We start from the raw sequence: 22,661 nt of genomic DNA on the forward strand, positions 1-22,661 counted from the left end.
ACACATTGGAATAGAGTAAGTTCCAATTTAAAGAAGTGTGCATAGTATAGCGGTTCTCAAAAACTTGCGCACAAAAACTTACGTACCAGTCAAGGTATTAGATTTGTAACAATAAAAAATTCGTTTTTTACTGTGCTCGCTTTTGTGTGTGTGTGTGTGTACCTGTTGCCCGATAATGTATTCTTCTCAACATTGCCTAAATAGCATTTAGTATTCTGTAGAATACCTAAGTATTATGTACGATGCCTAGGAAAAGTCCGTAACAGTTCTTCTGTTTCCTACATTACCTAAAAACGCCAGGTATTTCCAACTTTGCCATAACATATATAATAATAAAATTATTTTTAGACAACATACGTTCTTTTAGGAATATAATTTTTGCGACATTTATATCATTTAAATTTCTATAACTTGGTTTTGTAAATAAAGAATCTATGAATAAGATTAAAACTTTTATTTCAATATTATTATTATTATTATTATTATTATTATTACTATTATTTGTATTATTATTATTATTCCTAAAATATTTTTTTTCTTTTTAATATGTTATTAATTTTTATTTATTTATATTTCGCGCGATCATAATTATATTTCTACTTCATTAATTATAATGAGAGAATAAAGATAAAAATAGCACGAAAAAATAAAAGTAATATTTTAATTATTTGAATTTATTATTTTATATACATATTTTTTATACATTCGATAATATATGCAAATGTTTGTAGTGTAACTAATTGTAGATGGCGCATCAATCAATTTTCAATATTCGGGATAGTACAGTAGCGTACTTATGAAAATTAAAAAAGAAAAATCCTTTTCTTTTTAATATATAAATGTTATTTTATATTATTTATTATTTTACATTTTGGTTTATAAAAACAGTCAAGAAAAACATATTTTAATCAATATACTTCTTGGTTTAATCTCGCTTTTTGTATTATATAATTTATGAAAAAATTACTGTATATATATATATATATGTTTTCTTTCACGGAAATATTATTAATATTGTTTATTTTAACAATATATTTTTGTCGCTTTTATTTTCTTTTATAAAAAATTGATCATTCTCTTTTGATGTTGAATTAACAATAATAAAAGGATTATGAGACTAAAAAATTATTATTTACTCATATTATTATCATATCTAACAAATCGTAAGATGTTCATTTTGTATTTATTTATTTGGTCCTTAGCTCACATACTAACTCCAGTGTGTATTCCAACATCTTATGTGCAATATACATAAAATATAAGCTTCAGTTATATATTTCCATTATGTTATGAAAAACCACTATTTAATAAATATTATTTATATAATGTTATTTTCTTTAACGTTTATATTTATTTGTCTTTCTGAACTATTTGTATTCGTAACAATTGTAAAAAATGTTCACCTTATCCTACCCTAGATAAGTTATAATGGTTTCAATAAGTATAATTAAAAGTACGCAATTCAGGGCAAATTTATGATGCTCTAAACATTTTAAGTAACATTTAAGTAGCTTAAGGCATAACGTAATACAGTATGTCAGATAATATAACATTATTTTTTTTCAGTTTAATTTAAAATAACATATTATATCTACTACTACTACTATTAATAATAATAATAATAATAACTATAATAATAATAATAATAATAATAATAATAATAATAAAACGAATACTCTTAGTGAACACGTTTCATTAATACCCGTCACCAACTCAGACATATCTTTGTAACTAAGTTTGTGCATTTTAATAAGTTTACGAGCATTATTCTGATATAGTTTCATTTTTTATCACCTTATTTTCCCTGTAGTCTTTCATAGATGATGTAAGTGTTATTTCTTCGTTCTGTAAACACTTTCTTATTTCGTGACCTATTGCTGCACCTAATGGTGGTGGGACGGCATTACCAACTTGTCGGTGTTTATCTAATACATTGCCATAAAATCGAAAAGAATCAGGAAATCCTTGAGATCTTGCACATTCCCTTACACTGACAACTCGAGTTTGTTCTGGATGTAAAACGCGACCCTAAAAATTTATTTATTAACAATAGTGTTACTATGTGAATAAAAAAACTTCCTAACTTAATATATTATTAGTATTTACCTGTTTTCCCATGGGTTCTGGATTCGTAATGGTTGTACCGAAAAATCCTTCCCATTCTAATCGTCCGTATAACCCAGCCCAATGATTATGACGATTTGCTGTATGTGGTAAACACCATGGTATTAAAGTGTTGTATTGCCTATCTATTGGATCACATGTTTTGCCAGAACAACAACTGCATACACCACGATATGCACCGGTTGAACTTTTCCCTGCCTTCTTATCATGATGAGTATATTCTCTTTAAAAAAATCAAATAAATAAATGTGTTAAAACATTATAGAAAAAAAATAATGTAGTATTTTTATACTATATAAGAGTTATATATACATACAAGCCCTCCAAACCCGAAAGGGGCGGAGTATGAAATAAATAAAAAAAAAATATATACATACAATTTTTTAGAGTATGTTCCATCGCTTAGACGAACTACTATATTAGGTAAATCGCGCCAATCGGAACCACTTGCAGTAGGGATATGTGCTATTCTAGCTTCTACGAGTGGTGCCATATCTTTACATATATGATCTCTCAATATTGAGTCCCGAATGTTTCTCATCTGAAAATTGTGTCATTAGAAATATAATAACGAATTTAAAAATTTGTCTATTTTACTATAAAAATTCCTAAGTTAACTTACTTTTCTTTGGAAATACGAATTGGGTTCATCCCCATAAGGCATTTCCGCTTGATTCCAACCATTCCTGATATTAGGAAGATCAGACATAGCATCGCGAACACTAATTGTTCTATAGGGTGCTGATTCTGTCCAATCACAATTTGAAGAATACTACAAAAAAGCAATAACGATTTAAAAATTTTGTATACAATTTTTGTGATATATATTGTGTTTTATAAAATATTAAGCTTACTTTTTTGTTATCAACAAGGACACTCAAACGACATGCACGTTTGCTGAATACATGTGTTGGTTCTGGATACTTTGGAAGCATTTCTCCTGGAGCAGCCGCCAAGATGACTAATCTAAGAAATAAATATAGAATGTAGAAAAAGAAAACATTTTTGTTTTCATATAAAATCAATAAAGTAAAAATAGATATTTTATTAACCTTCTTCTTGTTTGTGGAATTCCATAATTTCCAGCTTGAAGGATACCAAATGTACATTGATAGCCCATCCGAACCAAACATCTTAAAGTAAGCTTTAGCACCATACATCTTTTAAATGAAACGAAATTTCTGACATTTTCCATGATGAAAAATTTTGGTCTGTAGTAATCGCACCAAGACAAGCACGATACCACTAAAGAATTTTTAAATAATGAGTATTGACGTGAATTAAAACGATTCATGCCGCTGAAACCCTGACAAGGTGGTCCACCACATAAAAGTTCCACTTCACCCTTTTGAGGTAGTCGTTGTCCATTATCATCGCAAATATCACCCTGAAATTATATAAAATATGAATATATTTTTATTTATTATATTATTTTAATATTATTCCCAGTAATATTTCTTGATATTGTTTCAAGCATACTAACAGTCATAACTTTTTGAAGCAATATATTACAGTCTTCCGAAAATACAATTGCATTAGGATTATTAAGTTTATATGCACATGCAGCAGCATCTTCTTTTTCCACAGCCCAGTTATTTTCAGCTATACCAGCTTGATGTAGACCTTCCGACAAACCTAAATCATAGGTAATAGAAGATGAATGTACAATAACTCTAATTTTCTTGCATGTAAAATGATTTTAATTGATCTTTACCACCACAGCCAGCGAAGAGATCTAAGGTCCTTAATGGTTTTTCTACTTTATTGTAGTCAATTGGTTTTTCAATAAACTTCTTTGTTTCACTATTCTCTGATTTTGTACCCTTTCCTTTGCCCTTTCCTTTACTGGATTTACCAATATTACAAGCCTGAGGTGATGGTTCATCAAATGTTTTTTCTGAAGCATTATAAGCTTGTGTAAAATAAAAACGATATGGGCCTCCCATAGACCATTCTTCTAATGGTTGATCTAAATTTTCTGAGTAAGCCAAATAGCATTTTCCAGTTACTTCAGAAAATTTCACGTTACATACTGAAATGAATTAAACTAAATATAAATACACATACATCAAATATTTTCTATGTGCAAAGTGATTTATAAATTTACCTTCGTCACTCCAATATAACATGTTTAAATCTACTTGATGCATTAAATTAAGGCCTTTGTGTGTATTCTCCGGTCTATACAATTTATTTACTTTTATCCAGATGTCTGAAGAAGCAACTAGTTTATTAGTGGTAGTAACGTATATTGTATTTATATATCCAATGTGGAAAGGTTCAGGTGTATCGTAATTCGAACCCTTTACGTGTTCTGATGATTTTCGGTAATATTCTGGATACATATCTTCATCCACCTTTCCTTTCTTTTGTTTTGATATGGTATGACTCGTTGCTGTATATTTAAATCTTATAGCACCTGGTGATAAAAATACTGCACTTCCAACTCTAAATTCTTCACCTTTATATTTCACAACACCATAGATCACTTCTCTGTAACTTTTTTCTTCTATCAATTCAAAAACCTTAAAAGATAAAATGGTTATTAATTGAATATAAAATATATTTTTATTTTCTATTTTAAAATAATGTTTGTCGTACCTTTGGTGTATAATAATATTGTAAGTCGGTAAAACGTACACAAGCAGGACAAAATCGATGACTAATTTCCTTTCGCTGACAGATACTATCCACAGCAGGATCTTCAAATCGGGCAGTTTCAGAAGTATACTTTTTTTGATAAAAAAATGTCTTTCCATCTTCATCTTTAATTTCATTTTCCAATGCTTCATCCAAATTACCTAAATTAAATTTGACATTAATTTATGATAATACTTCGAATTGTTTCAATAATGAAAAATAAAATAATTACCTAATTGAGACCAATCTTTTGGTTTCTTTCTATGTATAACAGTAGCTTTACATTTAATGGAAAAGAACGGTACATTATCACATTCATCTAATGCAAATAATTCTAAAGGATCAGATGTTTCACCAAGAACTGTGTCGCTACCTCTACGAAACCAGTTTGCATGACACAATTTAGCACCGCTTTTATCTTCCCACATATATATAACTCTTGCAATTTGTAATGGAACAGTTGGATCACTTGATTCTATGAGTACACAATCATTGGCTCGAATCTCTTCATCTATTAATTTAACTGCTTCATAAAACGTTCTTCGGCCATCCTCGACAACAGGTGGTCCTATCCATTCTATCTTTTTATAGACATTTTTGAATGCTTTAAGAATCATCCTTTGAGTAATCTTTGTAATTTCTATAAAAGTATCAATTAACTCATCATCTTCAAGATCGGAGTCATCTGCTTCCTGTTAATTAATATATTTGAATAGTATTTTAACAAATGTTTAATAGTATTCTAATCATATTATTTTTTAGGTAGTCATTTAAATATAATTACTTGAATTGCCATATTTGGACATCTTCTCTTAAAACATGCTTGTTTACTTTTTCCAGTACCACCAAATTTGACCATATCTTTACACGCAATACAACTTCCACAATCGGATTGTTGGCAAGCTTCGCACACTCCACATCTATGTCTTCTAGGACCCTGCATATAATATTTATATAGAAAAATACCTTCATTTAAAAAAAGTTCTCTTCTATCATATACATACAGTCATATTTTTATCTTCATTCTTCGCCAGTTGATCGGTAAAGAATGTCTCAAACGTATTATTAACTAATTTAGTTGTTGTTGCTTGAGTCCAACGAGGCTTTTTTTGTTTTTGATGCTTTTGTTGGACTTTGCGCATTGCAGCTTTTTTACCAACAGTTATACCAGCCAAAGATACTAAAGCTCTCATACATGCATTTGTAATTAACAATGGATCTTCTGGTCTGGCAGAAGCATCAAAAGAAATAACTTGATCACAGATAAACTGTGCATGTCGAAGTAAAGCATCTTCCGTGAATTTAGACAAACCTTTTGGTGGAACTATGGTCTGATATAACAAAAAAATTAAGTTAGTTTATATTCTAATTGTTATAGTAACATTAAAATATCTAAATCACAAAAAACACCTGAAGTTTGTTTAGTAAGTCCTCGTAAGTTGGATTGATTTCATCTAATAAAAATTCTATAATAATTTTGCTCATATAGATCTTTTGTCTTATACTATCCATAAAAGGAGCATATTCTTCTGAAGGTTCCATTAAAATGTATTCTGCGAATGACGTGCTAAAACCTATGAGAGCTAATTCTCCTCCATCGAATCCAGACACCCACCATTCATTTATTGGTCCCATATCTTTAGCAGGAACTCCTCCTTCGGGACATGCATTTTCCTCATAAATAGCTTTCATATATCCAGAGAAATATAATACTACATTTTTTTCAATCAAACCGGTATCAAAAGGACACAGGTGACCATTTTTGTCATACACGCTGAGAAATTATAATATAAATATATTACTTTAAAATATATTTTATTTATTGCTTGATAGAATAAGGTATAATATTTTTGTACTACACTCACCTAAAATATGTTAATTTGTTTTGTGGCCTTTCATCGCTTTCATGTATCGTGGCTTCTTCTCCTGTAAATAAAGACAATCTTGAATCAGTCAAGGCGACAAATTCTTCCACGGCTCCATTAGGATGTCCCTGATATAACTTTATTTCATCCACAATTAATTTTTGACGACAATATTCACACTTCTGTGGAGTATCCACAACTTTTTTAATTACTGGTTTTTCTTCACTTATATTATGGTTACTATCTTCGTGCTTAATTTTTTTACAAGCATTTTCAGATTCATCATCCACAGTTTCATTGGTTTCTATAATGTTTGTCTTAAAAATAGGTTCTGGCATAGTTTTATTTATACTTTTGATGGGTTCAAAAGAATTTTCTTCTGTCTTTATTATGGATTCTTCTGAACTAGTTTGCTTGGTAAAATTTTTCCAATATGCTTTAAATTTTTCTGTTTTAATATTTTTTTTGATCCTACTTGGACTGAGCATAATTTTATCGCTAACATATTTTCCACTGCGTAGCTTTTTCCTATCATTACCTGCATCGCACAATGCATTGTTTATGGAGAGCGGTACATAACCATTTTCAATATTATTTTCATTGTTCTTTTCAATATGTGAACTCGTTTCGTTAATATTATTCTCTTTATAAATGCTCCTTTTTAATGAAAATCTATGTCCATCAAGATTCTCTACCTCCGGATGATTTTCCTTTTCGCTATTATCTCCGTTAGTAACCACAGCAGATAACATTTTGAATTAAAATCAGGATCAACTGTTTGTTTGTTATAATTTCGTTATTTTTCACGTAAAAACTTTATAATTAATTATAATTGCCTGAGACTGCGACAACGATAGTGATAGCATATTCTCACGCTTTTCCATAAAATGAAACATAACCTTTACAACAAAGTAACACCAATACTGCCGCCAAAAATCTTAAGTGTTGATTTACAATTCACTGGATATGCCACGCTTTATGGTGAATTGACCAACCATAACTTTTTTATTATTTTCCTTTTATCACTATACCCAATAGGTCTGGTATTGTGAAATTCATTGAATTTTAAACTAGGGAAAGTAGAGACGATCAAATTGGAAAGAATCACTATTTTTTTATCGATATTTTCATCGCATGAGAATCGAGCTGAAATCAGACGCCATTTTAAAATTATCGAAAACCTATGCAAAATAACAAACAATCTAGTTTTTTACTTTATTTTGTTTATAATAAATTTCAAATAAAGACAATTATAATTTTATATTCATATAGATGTATATAATTATAGGTATAAAGTCACATAAGGAAATGCATATTTAAGTATTTAAGTATAATAATTTAATATTATAAGCGCGAATATATAAACAATTTACGCAAAACAATAATTTGTTTTTTTAATTATCGTAATGTACAAATACTATGTGACTTCATTTTAAAATTTGCAATCTTGAATGATTCTTATTTTTATTTATAATATCGATAGGGAAATTCAAAATAAATATTGATAACATTTTTAATCCCTCCATTTTAATTCCAGTTACTTCTAATTGAAATTTTTAAATGGCGTACTCTATTTTGTAATATATCGTTTTAAAGGTAATCAAAATCTGCGTCTGATTATGTTTAAAAATGATAAAATAAAACAAAATATGATTTATTTATTACTTTCTAAGTGATATATCACAAGATAGACACTTTAAAAAATTTTGAACTAATAGTAGCTGTGATGGAAAAGATGGAACTTAAAATTTTATAAAAATTTATTTTTAGCTTTCTGTTGAATAATTAAATTGACATGTTTTTCTTTTTATAATGATTAAAATTATTTAAAACTAAAAATTATTCAGGACGGTAAGTTTGAAACTAAAGACATGCTATTGCAATTACATGAAAAATAACGTGAAAGGTTTTTTATTTTTCATATCTATTTTCCGCAATGAATTTGTTTTGTTGTTTATCAATGATAATAACTACCTAATACATTTATAGAAACCTGTTTACACGAAAGAAATTATTTTAGTGAACTAGTCAATATTCTAAGTATTGTTTAATCTAAATTTTTGTGAACGTAAATTAGCATGACTAAACATTATACTAAAGTATTTTAACGAAATATTATAATTGTAGATAAAGATAAGGAAAAAAGAGGATATATTTGCGAACAAATAACTTGCATAAGATTTGAGTTTATATAATATTTTTGTTTGCATAATATTTTGAAACAAAATATTTGTTATATTTCAAAGATGGTTTTTGACATTTATTGTACCAATATTATATAATGTGAAATATTTAAAAAATTACGATCCAAATAAAAAGTTATCCAAAGAGACGAAGATATATATTTTCGCATGATTAATCAGAAAATTATTAGATTCGTTTATTTAGAAACATTTCTAATTAATTAATACTGATTGTGAGCTAGCTTCAAATGCATGTAAATATTTTATATTAGTTTAACATGTAATATTTTCGTAATTACATAGATATAACAAATATTATTTATGTGTAATATGTTTACACTAATAAATAAATATTTTGATTAATATTATTTCTATATCTAATACGGAAATATTTCGTCTAATATATTCTAATCTATTACTTTAAATATTTATAAAGTGAAACTACTAAAATTATGACGCGCATATTTGCGATTTTGTTAGAAACTTTAGATAATTTAAAGTAGTTAAATGATATGCATTTTCTCAAAATTAGTCACGCAATTGTTATTAACTTAAAAATACTTTTAACTGATTACATAATTGACAATGAACATTTATATAAACATTTGTGTAAAAAAAAAGGAAGGAATTGTTGTTGAAACTATTACAGCGTTGCGACGACATTAACTTTTTTTTTCTATGAACATGAAGTTGACATTGCAATTGTTGTTATCATCTCTTTTAATATCTCTGTCCTTACAAAAAGGATTGTACAAATGGAAATACATAGATTATGATTGGATTGATAATAATCAAGCGAAATATTATAAGGACAACGGATTATATGTAGAAGATGCTTCGACACCTATCGATACATTAATAGCAAGTAATCAATTAAAAATATTTGAAGAATAAATGCAATAAATTTCGCGTATGAAATAATAAAATAACAATTAATTATGTAGATGGGAAAGTGTTCATTACCATACCTCGTTCTGCTGGAGTACCTGCCAGTATCGGAACGCTTAATAAGAATAAAATAAGTGGTGGAGGTCCTGTAGTTAGGCCCTATCCAAATTGGGGTTGGGCAGATATAAGAAAAAATTGTAATGAAACTATCATCAGTGTTTACAGAATAGACGTGAGTAACAAACGATAAATCCGAATTCTTGTGGTGTGTGTGTATTTTTTTTATATTTAAATTATTATTTTATTCTAGATTGACAAATGTGGTAGATTATGGGTATTGGATAATGGAAAGAACGGAGATATAACTCTATGTCCACAAAAACTTATAGCATTTGATCTGAAAAGTAACAAAGTGGTATTAATAAAAGAAATTCCAAACAAATATGGTGCTAACAGCAATGGTACAGGAGTTTTAGTAACTCCTCTGGTTATAACTAAAGGAAAAGAATGTCAACACCTAACGGTCAGATTATTATCATTATTTATTTAATTTGTTCTTCTCGGAGATCAATTAAAACGATTAGGATTTTTCAATTCAATTAAACAGGTATACATGGCGGATATATCCGGTTATGGATTAGTGATATGGAGAGGAGACGATAATTTTCAAAGATTTGAATCGCCGGCTTTCGCGAAGGATCCAAAAGCCTCGAATTTCGATATAGATAATAACAAGTTTTCTTTAAATGATGGTGTCGTTGGTCTAGCAATGTTTATAGGTGAATAAAAATCTAAAGATGATCTGTTTCGTTTGTTAATTTACAGCTAATATTACATTGATTTTCTTTTCATTTCTTTTTAGGTGACCCCGATATTAAATGCAAAACATTATTTTGTAGTAAATTATATTTTAGTTCATTATGTTCTTACGATATGTATCATGTATCAGTGAACTCATTGAAGAGTAGTAAAAGTACAGACCAAGAAATCATACAAGATAAGGGTGATGTTCATTTTCGGAAAATGTCATTAGCTATAGAACACCATACGATGTATTTTTCTAGTCTAGAAGATTATTCTCTTAGAAAGTGGGATGTAAGAATTAAATTCACCAACGAAAATGCGGTAAGAATTTCATTTTTCATCGGACACTATTTATTACTTCATTTAATTTGATTACGAATAATATTATTTATTCTCTTATTCTTTTTTATTATAGAAAGTAATAAAGCAAGATAAGAGTTTATTAAATTTCGTTTCTGGTTTGAAAATTATGAAAAATAAAGTGAAAAATGATCACAATTGTACGCGAGTCTATGGATTATCAAATAAATATGAGAGGACAGCAGCTAAAAAAAGAAATACAAATGAAATCAATTATAACATATTTATGTATAATTTGTGCGGAAAGGATGCATCTGATTAGGATTATCTTTGGTAAGTAAGTACATATTTAAATCTATATTTACATTTATTGTCCCACTTCTGGGACAAAAAAATCAACCTTATAGATATGTTTATTTTTTATTTTTAATATGAATCTTTTTTTCGTTTTTTTCTGTTTCTTCTTTAGCTTACAATATTGCACGAAATTCCATGGATACACGGTTGTATACATTTTAAATATTATATTATTTAAACAATACCTATTTAAAAAATAAAATATATATATAAATATGTTTATTCTTTGTAAAGAATCTATTGCTATTAATAATTAAAATTTATTCATTCTAATGAAATGTTTATACATTTTTTTTTCGTACATTTTTTCTTCATTGTTTCCGCAATGATAAATTTATTAACTTTATTTTTAAATTATTTCCTTCCTCTTTTTCTTTATTATATCTATGGAAAAGAATAAATGTTATTATCGTTTCGTATAACGAAAATGTTGAATTAATCGGTAACATGCGAAAATACGGAAAGAGGTTAAAGAGTAAAACGCGATAAAAAGCGTTTTGAAAACTCAATAGGATCCTTTAGTACCATAGTATCTACATACCAAATCCGCTTGTCGGCAGACTATTAATTCCAACTCTTTACTGCTAGATAGCGATACCATTTGTTATACCATGGAAACGCCAATTTCACAAAAGTTTCATTTCCTTTGCAAATTCGAACGAAGCTCGAAGGGAGAATTCATTAATTTCTTATGCATCCCGATGGAGGAGCCTAATATTCGCTTTTACTTTCATACTTTTTCAGCCGAGATTATGTCTTTTATCGAGTTGCAGTTAGTTCATCGAATACGTGTATCATTTTTCCATAGATTTTGTTTATTTCTCTTTCTCTTTTTTTTTATTATTATTTAAATACATACATATTCAACGCAAGAGTACTATGTATAAAAACGTGACTTTGTTTTTTGTCAATAACACAAACAAATATATTATATAAGTATACATTTTTGGTATGATTTTGGTAATAATAATTTTAATATTATTTTTAAGTTATATTATTCAAATATTGCACATAATTAATATAATCATATGATAATAGTATCACATATATATAAATGTATTGGTAATATTAACGATAATATTATCAACAACAAAAATTTTAGAATTATATACATTATTTAAATATTGTCTACATTTTTCTAATATAAATCAATCAAATTTTTATATTATAATTGATAATCTTTTTTGTAATGAAATGGAATGAACGTTCGAACGTATCGAAAATATTCCATACGATTAGGTAACTTTGCTTATCGTTTTAAAAGAAACGAAAGAAAATAAAATTTATTAAGGAAAAAACATTATTTTCTTAGAACTTAAATGCAAACGTTATCGGTGTATTGAAAAAACACGTTATGTTAATATGCGCCTCCGTTCTTTTTCTTTTTATTTTTTCTAAAATTTTTTCACGTTAAGTCTCGATTTACATACGTTGGATATATTTTACCATGTAAAAGTATAGTTTCCAGTGTGTAGCATTGCATTAATAAAATCGATAAGAGCTTGAACGAAAATATGCCTCATACGTGAATTCAAACATATACACATGTATATAAAATATTGCAACACATTATCGTGCTCAAAGCGTAACATTGAAAATTGTGTTGAACAAAATCTATTTATATATAAACGAGTACACATCAATTGAAATCCAATTAATTTTCACATTATATTACGTGTTTCATAATAATTACCTTTTCTCTTTTTGTTAAAAAAAATGAATATTGTACATTTTGATATACACATATTTTATACTTTGCAATTTTTCCACATTTATTATTCGTTTATCTCTATTATTTTCATATTTTTCTAATGGAAAAATGTAAGCGAATCGTTTGGGTTTCATCGATCCAAATATATATCGTAGAATTATTCACAATTGCATTTCTACATTGAATTTTGCACGAACTATGAAGAAAATAAATATGATTTACTTCGATACGTTAGACGTAAAAATAAGTTCGCCCATTCTCATTCGAGTATTCATTTTCACAATCCATTCTCAAACGACGAATACTTATATTTATATATGCAATTTGCCATTGGAAAGTTGTCATTTTTTTTTCTTCCCCCGTTTGGTAGAAAAGACGAAAAGACATTCACGTTTTTCAAAAAGATTTCTCGACTTTTTACTTCGGGTCGCTCTCGATACTCGAATCCTCGAAGAAGAAGGAAAAGGAGGAGGGCTTGCAATTCGCGGAAGTTCCCGAAAGGGCTCGGAATTTCCTTCGGAATCCTTTTATGGAGACTAATGCGTCGGTTTGTCATTTTCATCTTCCATTTATCTCCGTTGTAAATCGTCGATATCGATATCGATTCACCATACTTTCTTCTCCCTTTTCCCTTCCTCTTCGTTTCCTCCACCATCGCCATATCGTACCAGCCGGATAACACTACCTTCAGAAATATTTCTAATCCTCGCGTAGAATCGAACCAGCAGAAAGAGGATGAGCCTTAAGGAGTTTTCTTTTCAACGAAAAGCAGACTCAGAAGTTTGAACTTGAGTTTCGCATTACCACGAATTTCGTAAAAAGTAATCCATCAAGGCCATTGCCACACATCGATATTCACATTTCGTATTTTAAATATTATATATCTCTTAAAGAGGTTTTTGTAATTTAATTTCAAATATCACATTTTCCGATATCTCGTTAGCTTTTGGACACTGTTTTAACCTCTATTTTATCTTCTTTTTTTAAACATAAAGTTAATTAATTTTATTCGATATAATATGTATACCTACAGATATTACAACGGATAATTATAATTGTTAATTTGACTGTTCATATAAATGAAGCTTTTCTGATCGTTTGTAATATTCGCTTGTTACAGTTAGTTAATTTTTGTTCTTTTACCCTACACACCTTTCTACCCGTTTTATCATATCGAGCTTATGCTCCTCTTGCGAAGTAAATTATATTTTTCTCTCTTTCCTTCGTTTTTCTTTTTTTTTCCTGTCCTTCCTTCGTCCTTTTTACGGTCCTCCATCGTCGAGAGTCCCTCGACGCGTTCCAGCACTTTTGCTTAAGAGAAATGCCACGGCTAAGAGAATATGCCGGATTTATTGAATTTCAACGTGAAACGACAAAACGTGACGGAATCCGACGTAGCTCGTATCACGTAAGCGTAATGGTCCAATTCGTGCTTTCGTTTTTCCCTCGAATATACAAATGTGTGTATGTGTATATGAATGTATAAATGTACGTATATTCATTCGTGTTACGTATGAATAAACCCAACGGGCTTGATAAATTTTTAGTCAGTGAGTTTGAAAATTTGCTATATTATTGTATTTTCCAAATTGGTTTCTCGACCAGCTCAAAATCAAACGTACGTAAAATTTGAAACGAACCTTTCACAAACTCCAAGTCATTTCTTTGACGAATATGCTTACGAATGCTTACGAATAACGGTGAATATTGAAAAGAAGCTTAGCTCTCTTGCACGCGTTTCCTTTGATATGTAGACGAACTCGGGCAATATTAATAAAACCTCACGAAGTAACGGCTCTATGTTACAGGTTAAAAGGAATTTTTGAATATTTTTCAGAGTTACTATATTATCTATTTACAATATATATATATATGTATGTATAGGTATATATTCATATACATATATACGTCTCTTTATACATTTGAAGAGTTAATTAACACACGAAAGCAATATTTGGTGACAAATAATGTAAAATCATTGTATGGAAATATGTAATTAATAGATAATAAACGGGGAGATATATCGTTGATTGCGAATATTCATCGTAACAATTAAATTATATATTTTATTTGTTATTACGTTAATATGATAGACGTTAAAACCTTAATACGTCTATAGTATTACATAAATATGATAAATTCATAAAATATTTGATTTCGAGTTTGAAATCGTTTCATATATTCAGAGAGAGAAGAAAGGTAGATGGGTAGATAGAAGAAAGAAATAGAAAAAAAAGGTAAGAAAATAAATGGAAATAGCAAGAAATCGCCTGTTTTCTTTCGATTTAACCACTGACGGATCACAGACGCGGAAGTAACTTCTCCATTTGGTCACACGACACGCTCTCTCTCTCTTTCTCTCTCCCTCTCTCTTTCAGTGAAATACGATTTTCTTTCATTCTTTTTACTTCTCTTTCTTTGGCTTTATTTTTTTGTTCCTTTTTTTTCCTTTCTTTTCTTTTTTTTTACGTATCCGTACGTTGTCGGACGACAGGTAAGAAAGACGGATGAAAATATTCAGAGTGCTTTTCTCGAGGACACAATCGCCGGGGAATCGAAATGTCAAGGAAACTCGTCAGGAAGACCGCCAGGAAAGACGTCTGCAAAGAGGGAAAAGAAGAAGAAGAAGAAGAAAAAGAAGAAGAAGAAGAAGAACAAGAAGAAGAAGAGGAAGGATGAAGATGAAGAGGATAGAAGAAGAATTCCTATCCTTTGTCCTTTTCTTCGCACCACTGTGCGTAGCACAAAGTTACTTAAAGAAACGGAAGGAAAAGAAAATGGGAGACTTTTTATTCGAGTTGACTTTCCCTTTGTTGAATTATGACTGTTATTCCATGTATTCATTCTCGATAGCATCCCTCAAATTGGCCGTTAAGAATCTGAAAAAAACCCTACGAACGCTTGACTTTTGCGAAAGCTTACAAAAAGATAAGTAAGAAAAATCTTGTTTGTGCGAATTATTCAAGAAATATAAAACAATTTGGAACAAAAGGAAAATTAAAGATAGTCATCAATATTATATATCAATGTTCTTCTTATTTTTGATTACTTTGACTTCCTTTTTTTTTTCTCTCACTTTCGAACTGGCAAAGTTATAAGTTCTTCGATTACGAAGACTAATTTCGATAAAAGACAATTTTCTCGAGCCGTTCTCATATTTTCTTTTTTTTCTTTCTTTCACAAAAATATGAAAAGAGGATGACGGAGTACATAGACTATGAGATAAATTTTCACGCAAGTTTTATCAAAGTTTATCGGCAAGAGAAAAGATAAGACCTATCCTGTTCGATGTTCCTCGACGATAGTTTGTTCCAAGTTGTGCTTCGTTGTTCGGGCATCTCGAACGTCCAAATGCAATTACCACTTCCTTGTGAACATCAAAGCAACCTAAAGGGATCTCTTGAAATAAATCTCTCTTTCTTTCTTATTCTCTCTCTTTCCCTTCCTTCTCTCTCCAATCTTTTTCTATTTTGTTGGCTTGGAGTATCTCGAGGAAATGATAGATTTTTATCCTGAGATGTGACTTATCTGTTTCTTTTGTAATCCATTGTTCCACGAAATTGGAGCTTATGAAGAGTCATTCATGTTTCCGTTTCTACGTTTCTACCTAGTCTGTACACTAATGTGTATGTATAACATGTATCTCTATTAAAATAAATGCACGCATACACACACGTTTATATAGAAATATGTAAGTTAGTTTAATTTACGATTTTAAACCAACAGAAAAAGCACGTTATCTCGGTAAAAAGAGAAAAAAGAAACAAATTAACGATAACAGATATAAAATGAAATAATATTCTACAGCTTACGCTTTGGTTAACTTTTTCTTCTCTTCTTACATTAAGCTAAAACACGTATAATTAGTTAAATCTGTTAAACGATCATTTAAATATGATGACGAACGGTGTTATAATACACATATAACGCATAGGTATAAATAAGCTATTTGTAATTTTGTTCAAATACGAAACGTATCAACGTATACACGTATATACGTAAAGTACATATGTATCTATATGTACATAGGTGTAGGGAGAAAACCAATATCAGTAATATATATAGATGCGACATATCATACTGCAAAGGCTTAATATATCGACATGATTGTCCGAGAATTATTGTTTCATCAAACGAGAGGATTTTTTTATTTAATCGCTAGAATGAAGAGCATTTCCATCTCACTCTCTCACATACATACGCTCCCCTTCTATTTTTCTCTCTCTCTCTCTCTGTCTGTCTGTCCGTCTATCATTTTTTTCTTTTATTATTACTTTTCTTGTTTTATTATGATTTTTATCTATTTGTCGATGAAAAGAGCAGAAGACAAGCTCGAGAACGTTCCCATTCCACAGTCATTGTCCCATAACCACGGTTAGCCTACTTCCATTTACGTATGAGAAAAAAGAGAATACCACATTCTCTGTCTATCCATCCTCCTCCGTATTCCTTTATTATTCCTTATATTCCTATATTTATCCGGTCAATTCTTTCTTTATTTTATTTTATTTTTTTCCCCTTTCTTTTTGTTTTATTTCTTTCCTTCTTTTCCTCTATCTTTCTATTTCTCCATCTTCCTTCGCTTTATCCATTTATTTCTTTCCCGTACGAATAGTCAAAGGACTTATTGCCCGAGTTTCGCTCGTAGGCGAGTTTGTAAAGCAGCTTAGAGTCACGACTGCAAAATTTCAGCGCGTTTCGGTCGGCGAAATTGAATCCAGCCTCCGGGGAAATGTTGCTGCCATTCTCCTCAGAGTCCAGTGTAACCCCTTGGCCAACCTTCGGCCGAAGGAACTTGATTACCAAATATAAGCGAATGCTACTTCTTACAAATATATATATATATATACACATGTAAACACGTACATGTACGTGAAAGTAGGAATATAATTTTACTTGTGCATGTTTCTATCGATCTATCTATGTACTTACGTATATACATATAACGTTTAGGTAAGCCTTAATTCACTTACAAAGAGATCGTGTTTCGAATCGAATATAGTATTTTAACGATTTTATGGTATTTCTGAAACAAAGAAATAAAATGTGACGTAAATAACACTGTTGATTTTTTCTACGTAAAACAGCAGAATAACGGAATGCAAAAAAGAAAAAAGAAAGAAAAGGGAGAAGGGAAAAGAGAAAACAGAAGTACAGAAGTACAGAAGTACATTATGCATTTTGCTGCGTAGACGTTACAATATCATATTATAATATAAATCTGTAAGTTTAATGTGCACTTGTTGGTAGAATTCGCGCAGTAAATATAACGCGAAAACGATAATAAAGATAAAGAATAATAATTCTAGCAAGTACTTATTCAGATAAAATTTATTCGTGCCACTGTTTTACGCGATAAAGAAAAAAAGTAACATGTACAGCTAATAATAATAAGAAGAACAACAATAATAACAGTGAAAGCTCAACGAAATGGTTTGTCTCCGCGATCGGCCAATAACGAAGAAATCGATTTATGGGGGATGATAATTTAAACGCGTTTATTTACTTGCATAGCGTTTATAGAGAAACACGACGTAGAACGTAGGAGGTTCCTTTTCGAAGCTTTCGCTGGCGATTTATCTTATCTCGGCATTCATTGCCGTAGCTGGTACCCTCGGGCAACACTAAACTACCGGTGAAATAATAGCGGCGCTTAATCCGCGTGTAGACGTTCACGAGTGGCGTATCCTCGAGGATTTACGAGGAAGGAATCCGGATCTTTGCAAAACGAATAGATTCGTAGAGTTACGCGTTTGAGTAGTGGCAAAAACTTTCCTAGTATTACCTTTTACATATATACATACATACATATGTATATTTACTTCCTTTGCGTATAAAAAGTATGTGCACGTGTGGCAAATCGATGCGACTCTTACTTGAAATAGGACCCAACATTGCTCGTTTTACTTTTTCTTTCTTTTCTTTTTTTATTCATTCGTTTCTTTCTTTCTCTCTTTTCGAGTTTTCAACGAATTATCGACCTATATTACCGGACTAACCTGTTTACTTTTATTAAATGTATTAATGTTCGATGCTTTTAGGAACGCTTTCTATTGTTGAATTCGGCATTTATATGTATTTAGATGTAAGTAATTAATGAAGTATTGTATTTGTCTATGTTTCAATATATGTGCTACCAAAAAAATAGAAAAATAAAATAGCAGAATAAAAAAAAAGATTATTCCTGTAGTGTTTAGATTATCTTTTAAGATGAACCTTAGATATATTGAATTTACAATTATAAGGGTGTTATTGTTAGCGTTTGCATTATGAAAAAGGAATGTAGATAATAATTCACGAGCGTTACGAAACTTCTTTTGGGAGGGTACGGAAAATTTTCGTGTCAAACAAAAAGTGAAAGGTTTGGAAGGGAACGCATTATTTGACTGATGGGAAACTAACGGGGAAATATCGATCGGACAAGCGAAATAAATATTTAAAGTATGTTATGTGTGTGTACGGATACTTGTAGGTCTTGAGGATCGATAACTCTTTATTTTCTGTATCGTAATAAATTATAAAATAGCATTTGTTCATGGTGTTTATTTATGTGTGTTTATACGTATTAGTGTTAAGAGGAAACTTGAACGGTCTGAGATAGTTTGTCAGTTGTAAAGCGAGTTTCGTTCTGCTCATGCTCATTACAATGAGTCAGATACAGATTTTCCTAACAAAAATTTAAAAACAATATTTAAGAAATATTAATTTAGTAATTCAATAAAGTTATTCAACTAAAAACTTAAGAAACTTCACTTCAGCCGCGTGTGGGTTTCGCGTGTTTTTCTTTTTTTTTTATAATTATAATATGTTTGAAAATAGGTAAGTTATATATTTTAAATTTATATTTTGGAAAATATATTTTTTATATATTTTAGGAAATATTTCTTTTTTATATTTTGGAATTATGCATCAAAGGATTCTTCCCATAAATAAAGGGATAAATATTTTCATTAAAATATTATTATATGTAACTGGAAGTAATGAAAATGTTCCTCTCTTTGTATTGATTAATATAATTAACGCTTCGCCAAGCCTAGATTGGGTCGACCGAACAACAGTGCTATCCTGTAAATTAGGTTTTATATATACATGCTCATTGCTTGCAATGGACATCGTATCTAATGAACACTGAAAAAATATTAATGAAGCGTACGAATTTAGAACTATGTTATACTAATATTAACGATTAAAAAGTTCCTTACAACTAATTTATTTTACGAGACTTATATATAGTTAGTTGTATACTTCATTAGGATATTCCTCGAATATTTAGAATAGTTCGACGAGGTAATAATCAGAGAAAGACTTTCGACGATAAGCAGTTTCAAATATCTTTGAATAAAAGGTCTTCTGTAATATAAAACTTTGAAAGATTTTTATTTCCAAAGAATTTATACTTATTGCATAGTATAGTATCTTTTATTGTCAGACATTTTAATAATAATCATTTAGTAATAATTAATATTTATGATTTGATAATAAATAAATGTAAAGATAAAGTTAAACAGATTGTCAGTTTCGTTATATTTTGTTAAATTTCGAATTAAAAGATGGTAAAAAATTTGCAGGTAAAATGAATCAGAGACAGAGATAGAGATAGATAGATAGATAGAGAGAGAGAGAGAGAGAGAGAGAGAGAGAGAAAGTAGTAGATACGAATGTCCAGGTCAAACTATCGTTAATATAATAGTAGTAGTGATAGTATTACGAGGGTTGAGCTCTACAGGCGAAACGATTTATTGAACCCATTATACGGTTGCAAAGCTCGCTATCCTCAAATCCAAAGCCCAGTAGGAAAGAATCCAAGCGAAATAACGAGCGAACTGTAGACATAGCCGTCTGAGTCGGACAGCAATGGATACGTTCCGAGCCGCAGCCAACATGATGTATATATTAATCCTTTAAGTGCTAAAATTCGTTCCCTTTCTTTCTCTATTTCTCACATATGCTCACATGAGCAATCATTTTCGGTTCTTTGAACTTTTGCAAGTACTAGCATTTTTTATAGAGAAGAGAGATAGAAAAGGAACAAGAGTAAGAAGTGAAAAAAGAGAAAGAAAGCTGATGAATATTCTGGGGAAAATTTTTCGTCATAAATGAAGGCAACATACGGTAGAATAAAGATCCTATGTTTCAAAATGTTGAGGAGAGAAAAAAAGAAAGGAAAAGATTTTTCTTTTTCTTTATTTCTTTTTGCATGTTTCAGTCTCGAAGTTGAGAACATGGTTCGCCTAAAGTAATACCGTAAACGTTCGAAACTATAGGGTTGGAAAGTTTTGCTTGGCCGACGGTATAGTTTCGTGAATCTTTTTCGAAATTCAAGCTCCGTCGTGGTTAAATCCATTAAACGATTACACAGAGAGAAATAGATAGAAAGAGAGAGAGAGAGAGAGAAAGAGGGGGATAGAAATAGAGGAAGGGAGAAATAGAGAAAGATAGAACGAGTTGTTCACCCTGTATTCTCGACAAATTCGAACTTCAGCGTAAAGGAGACCGAATTCGAAATAACAAGTGAGCGATAGAAGTAGACATGACTGGTTCTGTCATCTAGTATAGTAAGTAACGTACACAAGTACATTTATGCGAATGTGCGTATGATATATATATATATACATATACACGTATCTAGCTAAATATAGTTAGTATATATGTACTACTAACCAAGGAACGTGCAAAACGATTTATCAAAGCTATTATACCGTTAGAAACCGTGCCATCCACGGATTCAAATTCCAACGGGAGGAAGTAGACAATGCGAAATAACGGAAGAACCCTACTCTCTCTTCTCTGTGTTTGGAGCCACGTCGTATAAATTTCATTCGTGCGAACGTAACGGAAGGTTTTTAGGAACGTGGGGTGGTAAGCTGAGGCGCAGATAGATTGATATATTTTCATGCTCCACGATTCTTTCAACGCTTTCTCTTGATCGTAAATAAATCAGACAGATAACCGAAGAAGATAAAGAGAGCGAGAGAGCGAGAGAGAGAGAGATTGGGGTAGGGTGAACTCGCTAAATTCTTCACGAATCCCATTTGAAGTGGACGAAGGCAAGCAAGGCTGGTTTTACGTGAACGTTTGTTAGCTTATCTCGTTTTACGATAGGAGGAAACACGATCGAGAACATTGGAGTGTTCGGGTCTTCTTCTCTCGTGGTATGGTGCGATGACGATGACGGTGTTGGTGATGGTGGTGATGGTGGTGATGGTAGTGGCAAGTAACAGAAAGGGGGAAAGATCGAGGCCATTATACGTTTACAAGCCCTGGAATTCAACAGCTCGAATTCCAACAGGACGAAGAGTCCAATAGGAAATAACGAGCGCGAAGAGAAGGTACTGTAGACAAGGGCTTGCCTGAGTTAGACAGCTGCACTCGGATAGCCACTCGATTCGTTTTAGTTTTACGTTGATAGTGTATACATACTACTATATATTTACTAGCTAGCTAGTGGACAGAGACAACAACTATATTTGTATTCTCGTTTACGATTTATATAAGCCAAGAAGATAACTCTAAAAAAGAGGGAAGACGTTGTGAACGTTGTTATTGTTGTTGACTTGTAGGTATATATGTCGTTTTGTCTGATTTGGCTCAGAGCGACGAACGGTTTGCTCGTCAGCAAGGATTAATAGATCCTAGCCGGAGAAATTGTCAATCTCATCGGTGAAACCTCCTTTGAATATTCATATCCTTTGTTATATCATCTCTCTCTCTCTCTCTCTCTCTCTCTTTCTCTCTCTATGTCTCTGTCTCATTCACTCTGTCTGTTCGTTATAGAGGAAGCGGTAGTAT

General features: G+C 30.5%; 2 protein-coding genes across 3 annotated transcripts; one reads left to right on the top strand and one right to left on the bottom strand.

Annotated features, from left to right (window-relative positions):
- Nucleotides 1-1,171: 1,171 nt before the first annotated feature.
- LOC122522290 (DNA (cytosine-5)-methyltransferase PliMCI-like) lies at nt 1,172-7,778 on the bottom strand. The gene is made up of 15 exons (XM_043643216.1): nt 6,630-7,778; nt 6,175-6,538; nt 5,769-6,095; nt 5,549-5,701; nt 4,997-5,456; nt 4,726-4,925; nt 4,232-4,649; nt 3,839-4,156; nt 3,608-3,759; nt 3,177-3,511; nt 2,979-3,090; nt 2,747-2,896; nt 2,502-2,665; nt 2,107-2,347; nt 1,172-2,028 (listed from the first exon to the last, which is right to left on the bottom strand). Exons 1-15 carry the CDS (start codon nt 7,379-7,381, stop codon nt 1,765-1,767), a joined length of 4,410 nt encoding a protein of 1,469 aa, XP_043499151.1. The 5' UTR covers nt 7,382-7,778; the 3' UTR covers nt 1,172-1,764.
- Nucleotides 7,779-9,421: 1,643 nt separating this feature from the next.
- LOC122522291 (major royal jelly protein 3-like) lies at nt 9,422-11,352 on the top strand. 2 transcript variants are annotated; one of them, XM_043643219.1, is made up of 7 exons: nt 9,422-9,677; nt 9,757-9,932; nt 10,011-10,223; nt 10,308-10,479; nt 10,563-10,825; nt 10,920-11,141; nt 11,274-11,350. In XM_043643219.1, exons 1-6 carry the CDS (start codon nt 9,491-9,493, stop codon nt 11,124-11,126), a joined length of 1,218 nt encoding a protein of 405 aa, XP_043499154.1. In that variant the 5' UTR covers nt 9,422-9,490; the 3' UTR covers nt 11,127-11,141; nt 11,274-11,350. The 2 variants fall into 2 exon arrangements, with proteins under 2 accessions (XP_043499154.1, XP_043499153.1); XM_043643218.1 differs by having other exon boundaries at nt 9,424-9,677; nt 10,920-11,137; nt 11,274-11,352.
- Nucleotides 11,353-22,661: the final 11,309 nt, after the last annotated feature.

The sequence above is a fragment of the Polistes fuscatus genome, unplaced genomic scaffold, assembly GCF_010416935.1.
Source record: "Polistes fuscatus isolate 324 unplaced genomic scaffold, CU_Pfus_HIC Scaffold5, whole genome shotgun sequence".
Classification (NCBI taxonomy): domain Eukaryota; kingdom Metazoa; phylum Arthropoda; class Insecta; order Hymenoptera; family Vespidae; genus Polistes; species Polistes fuscatus.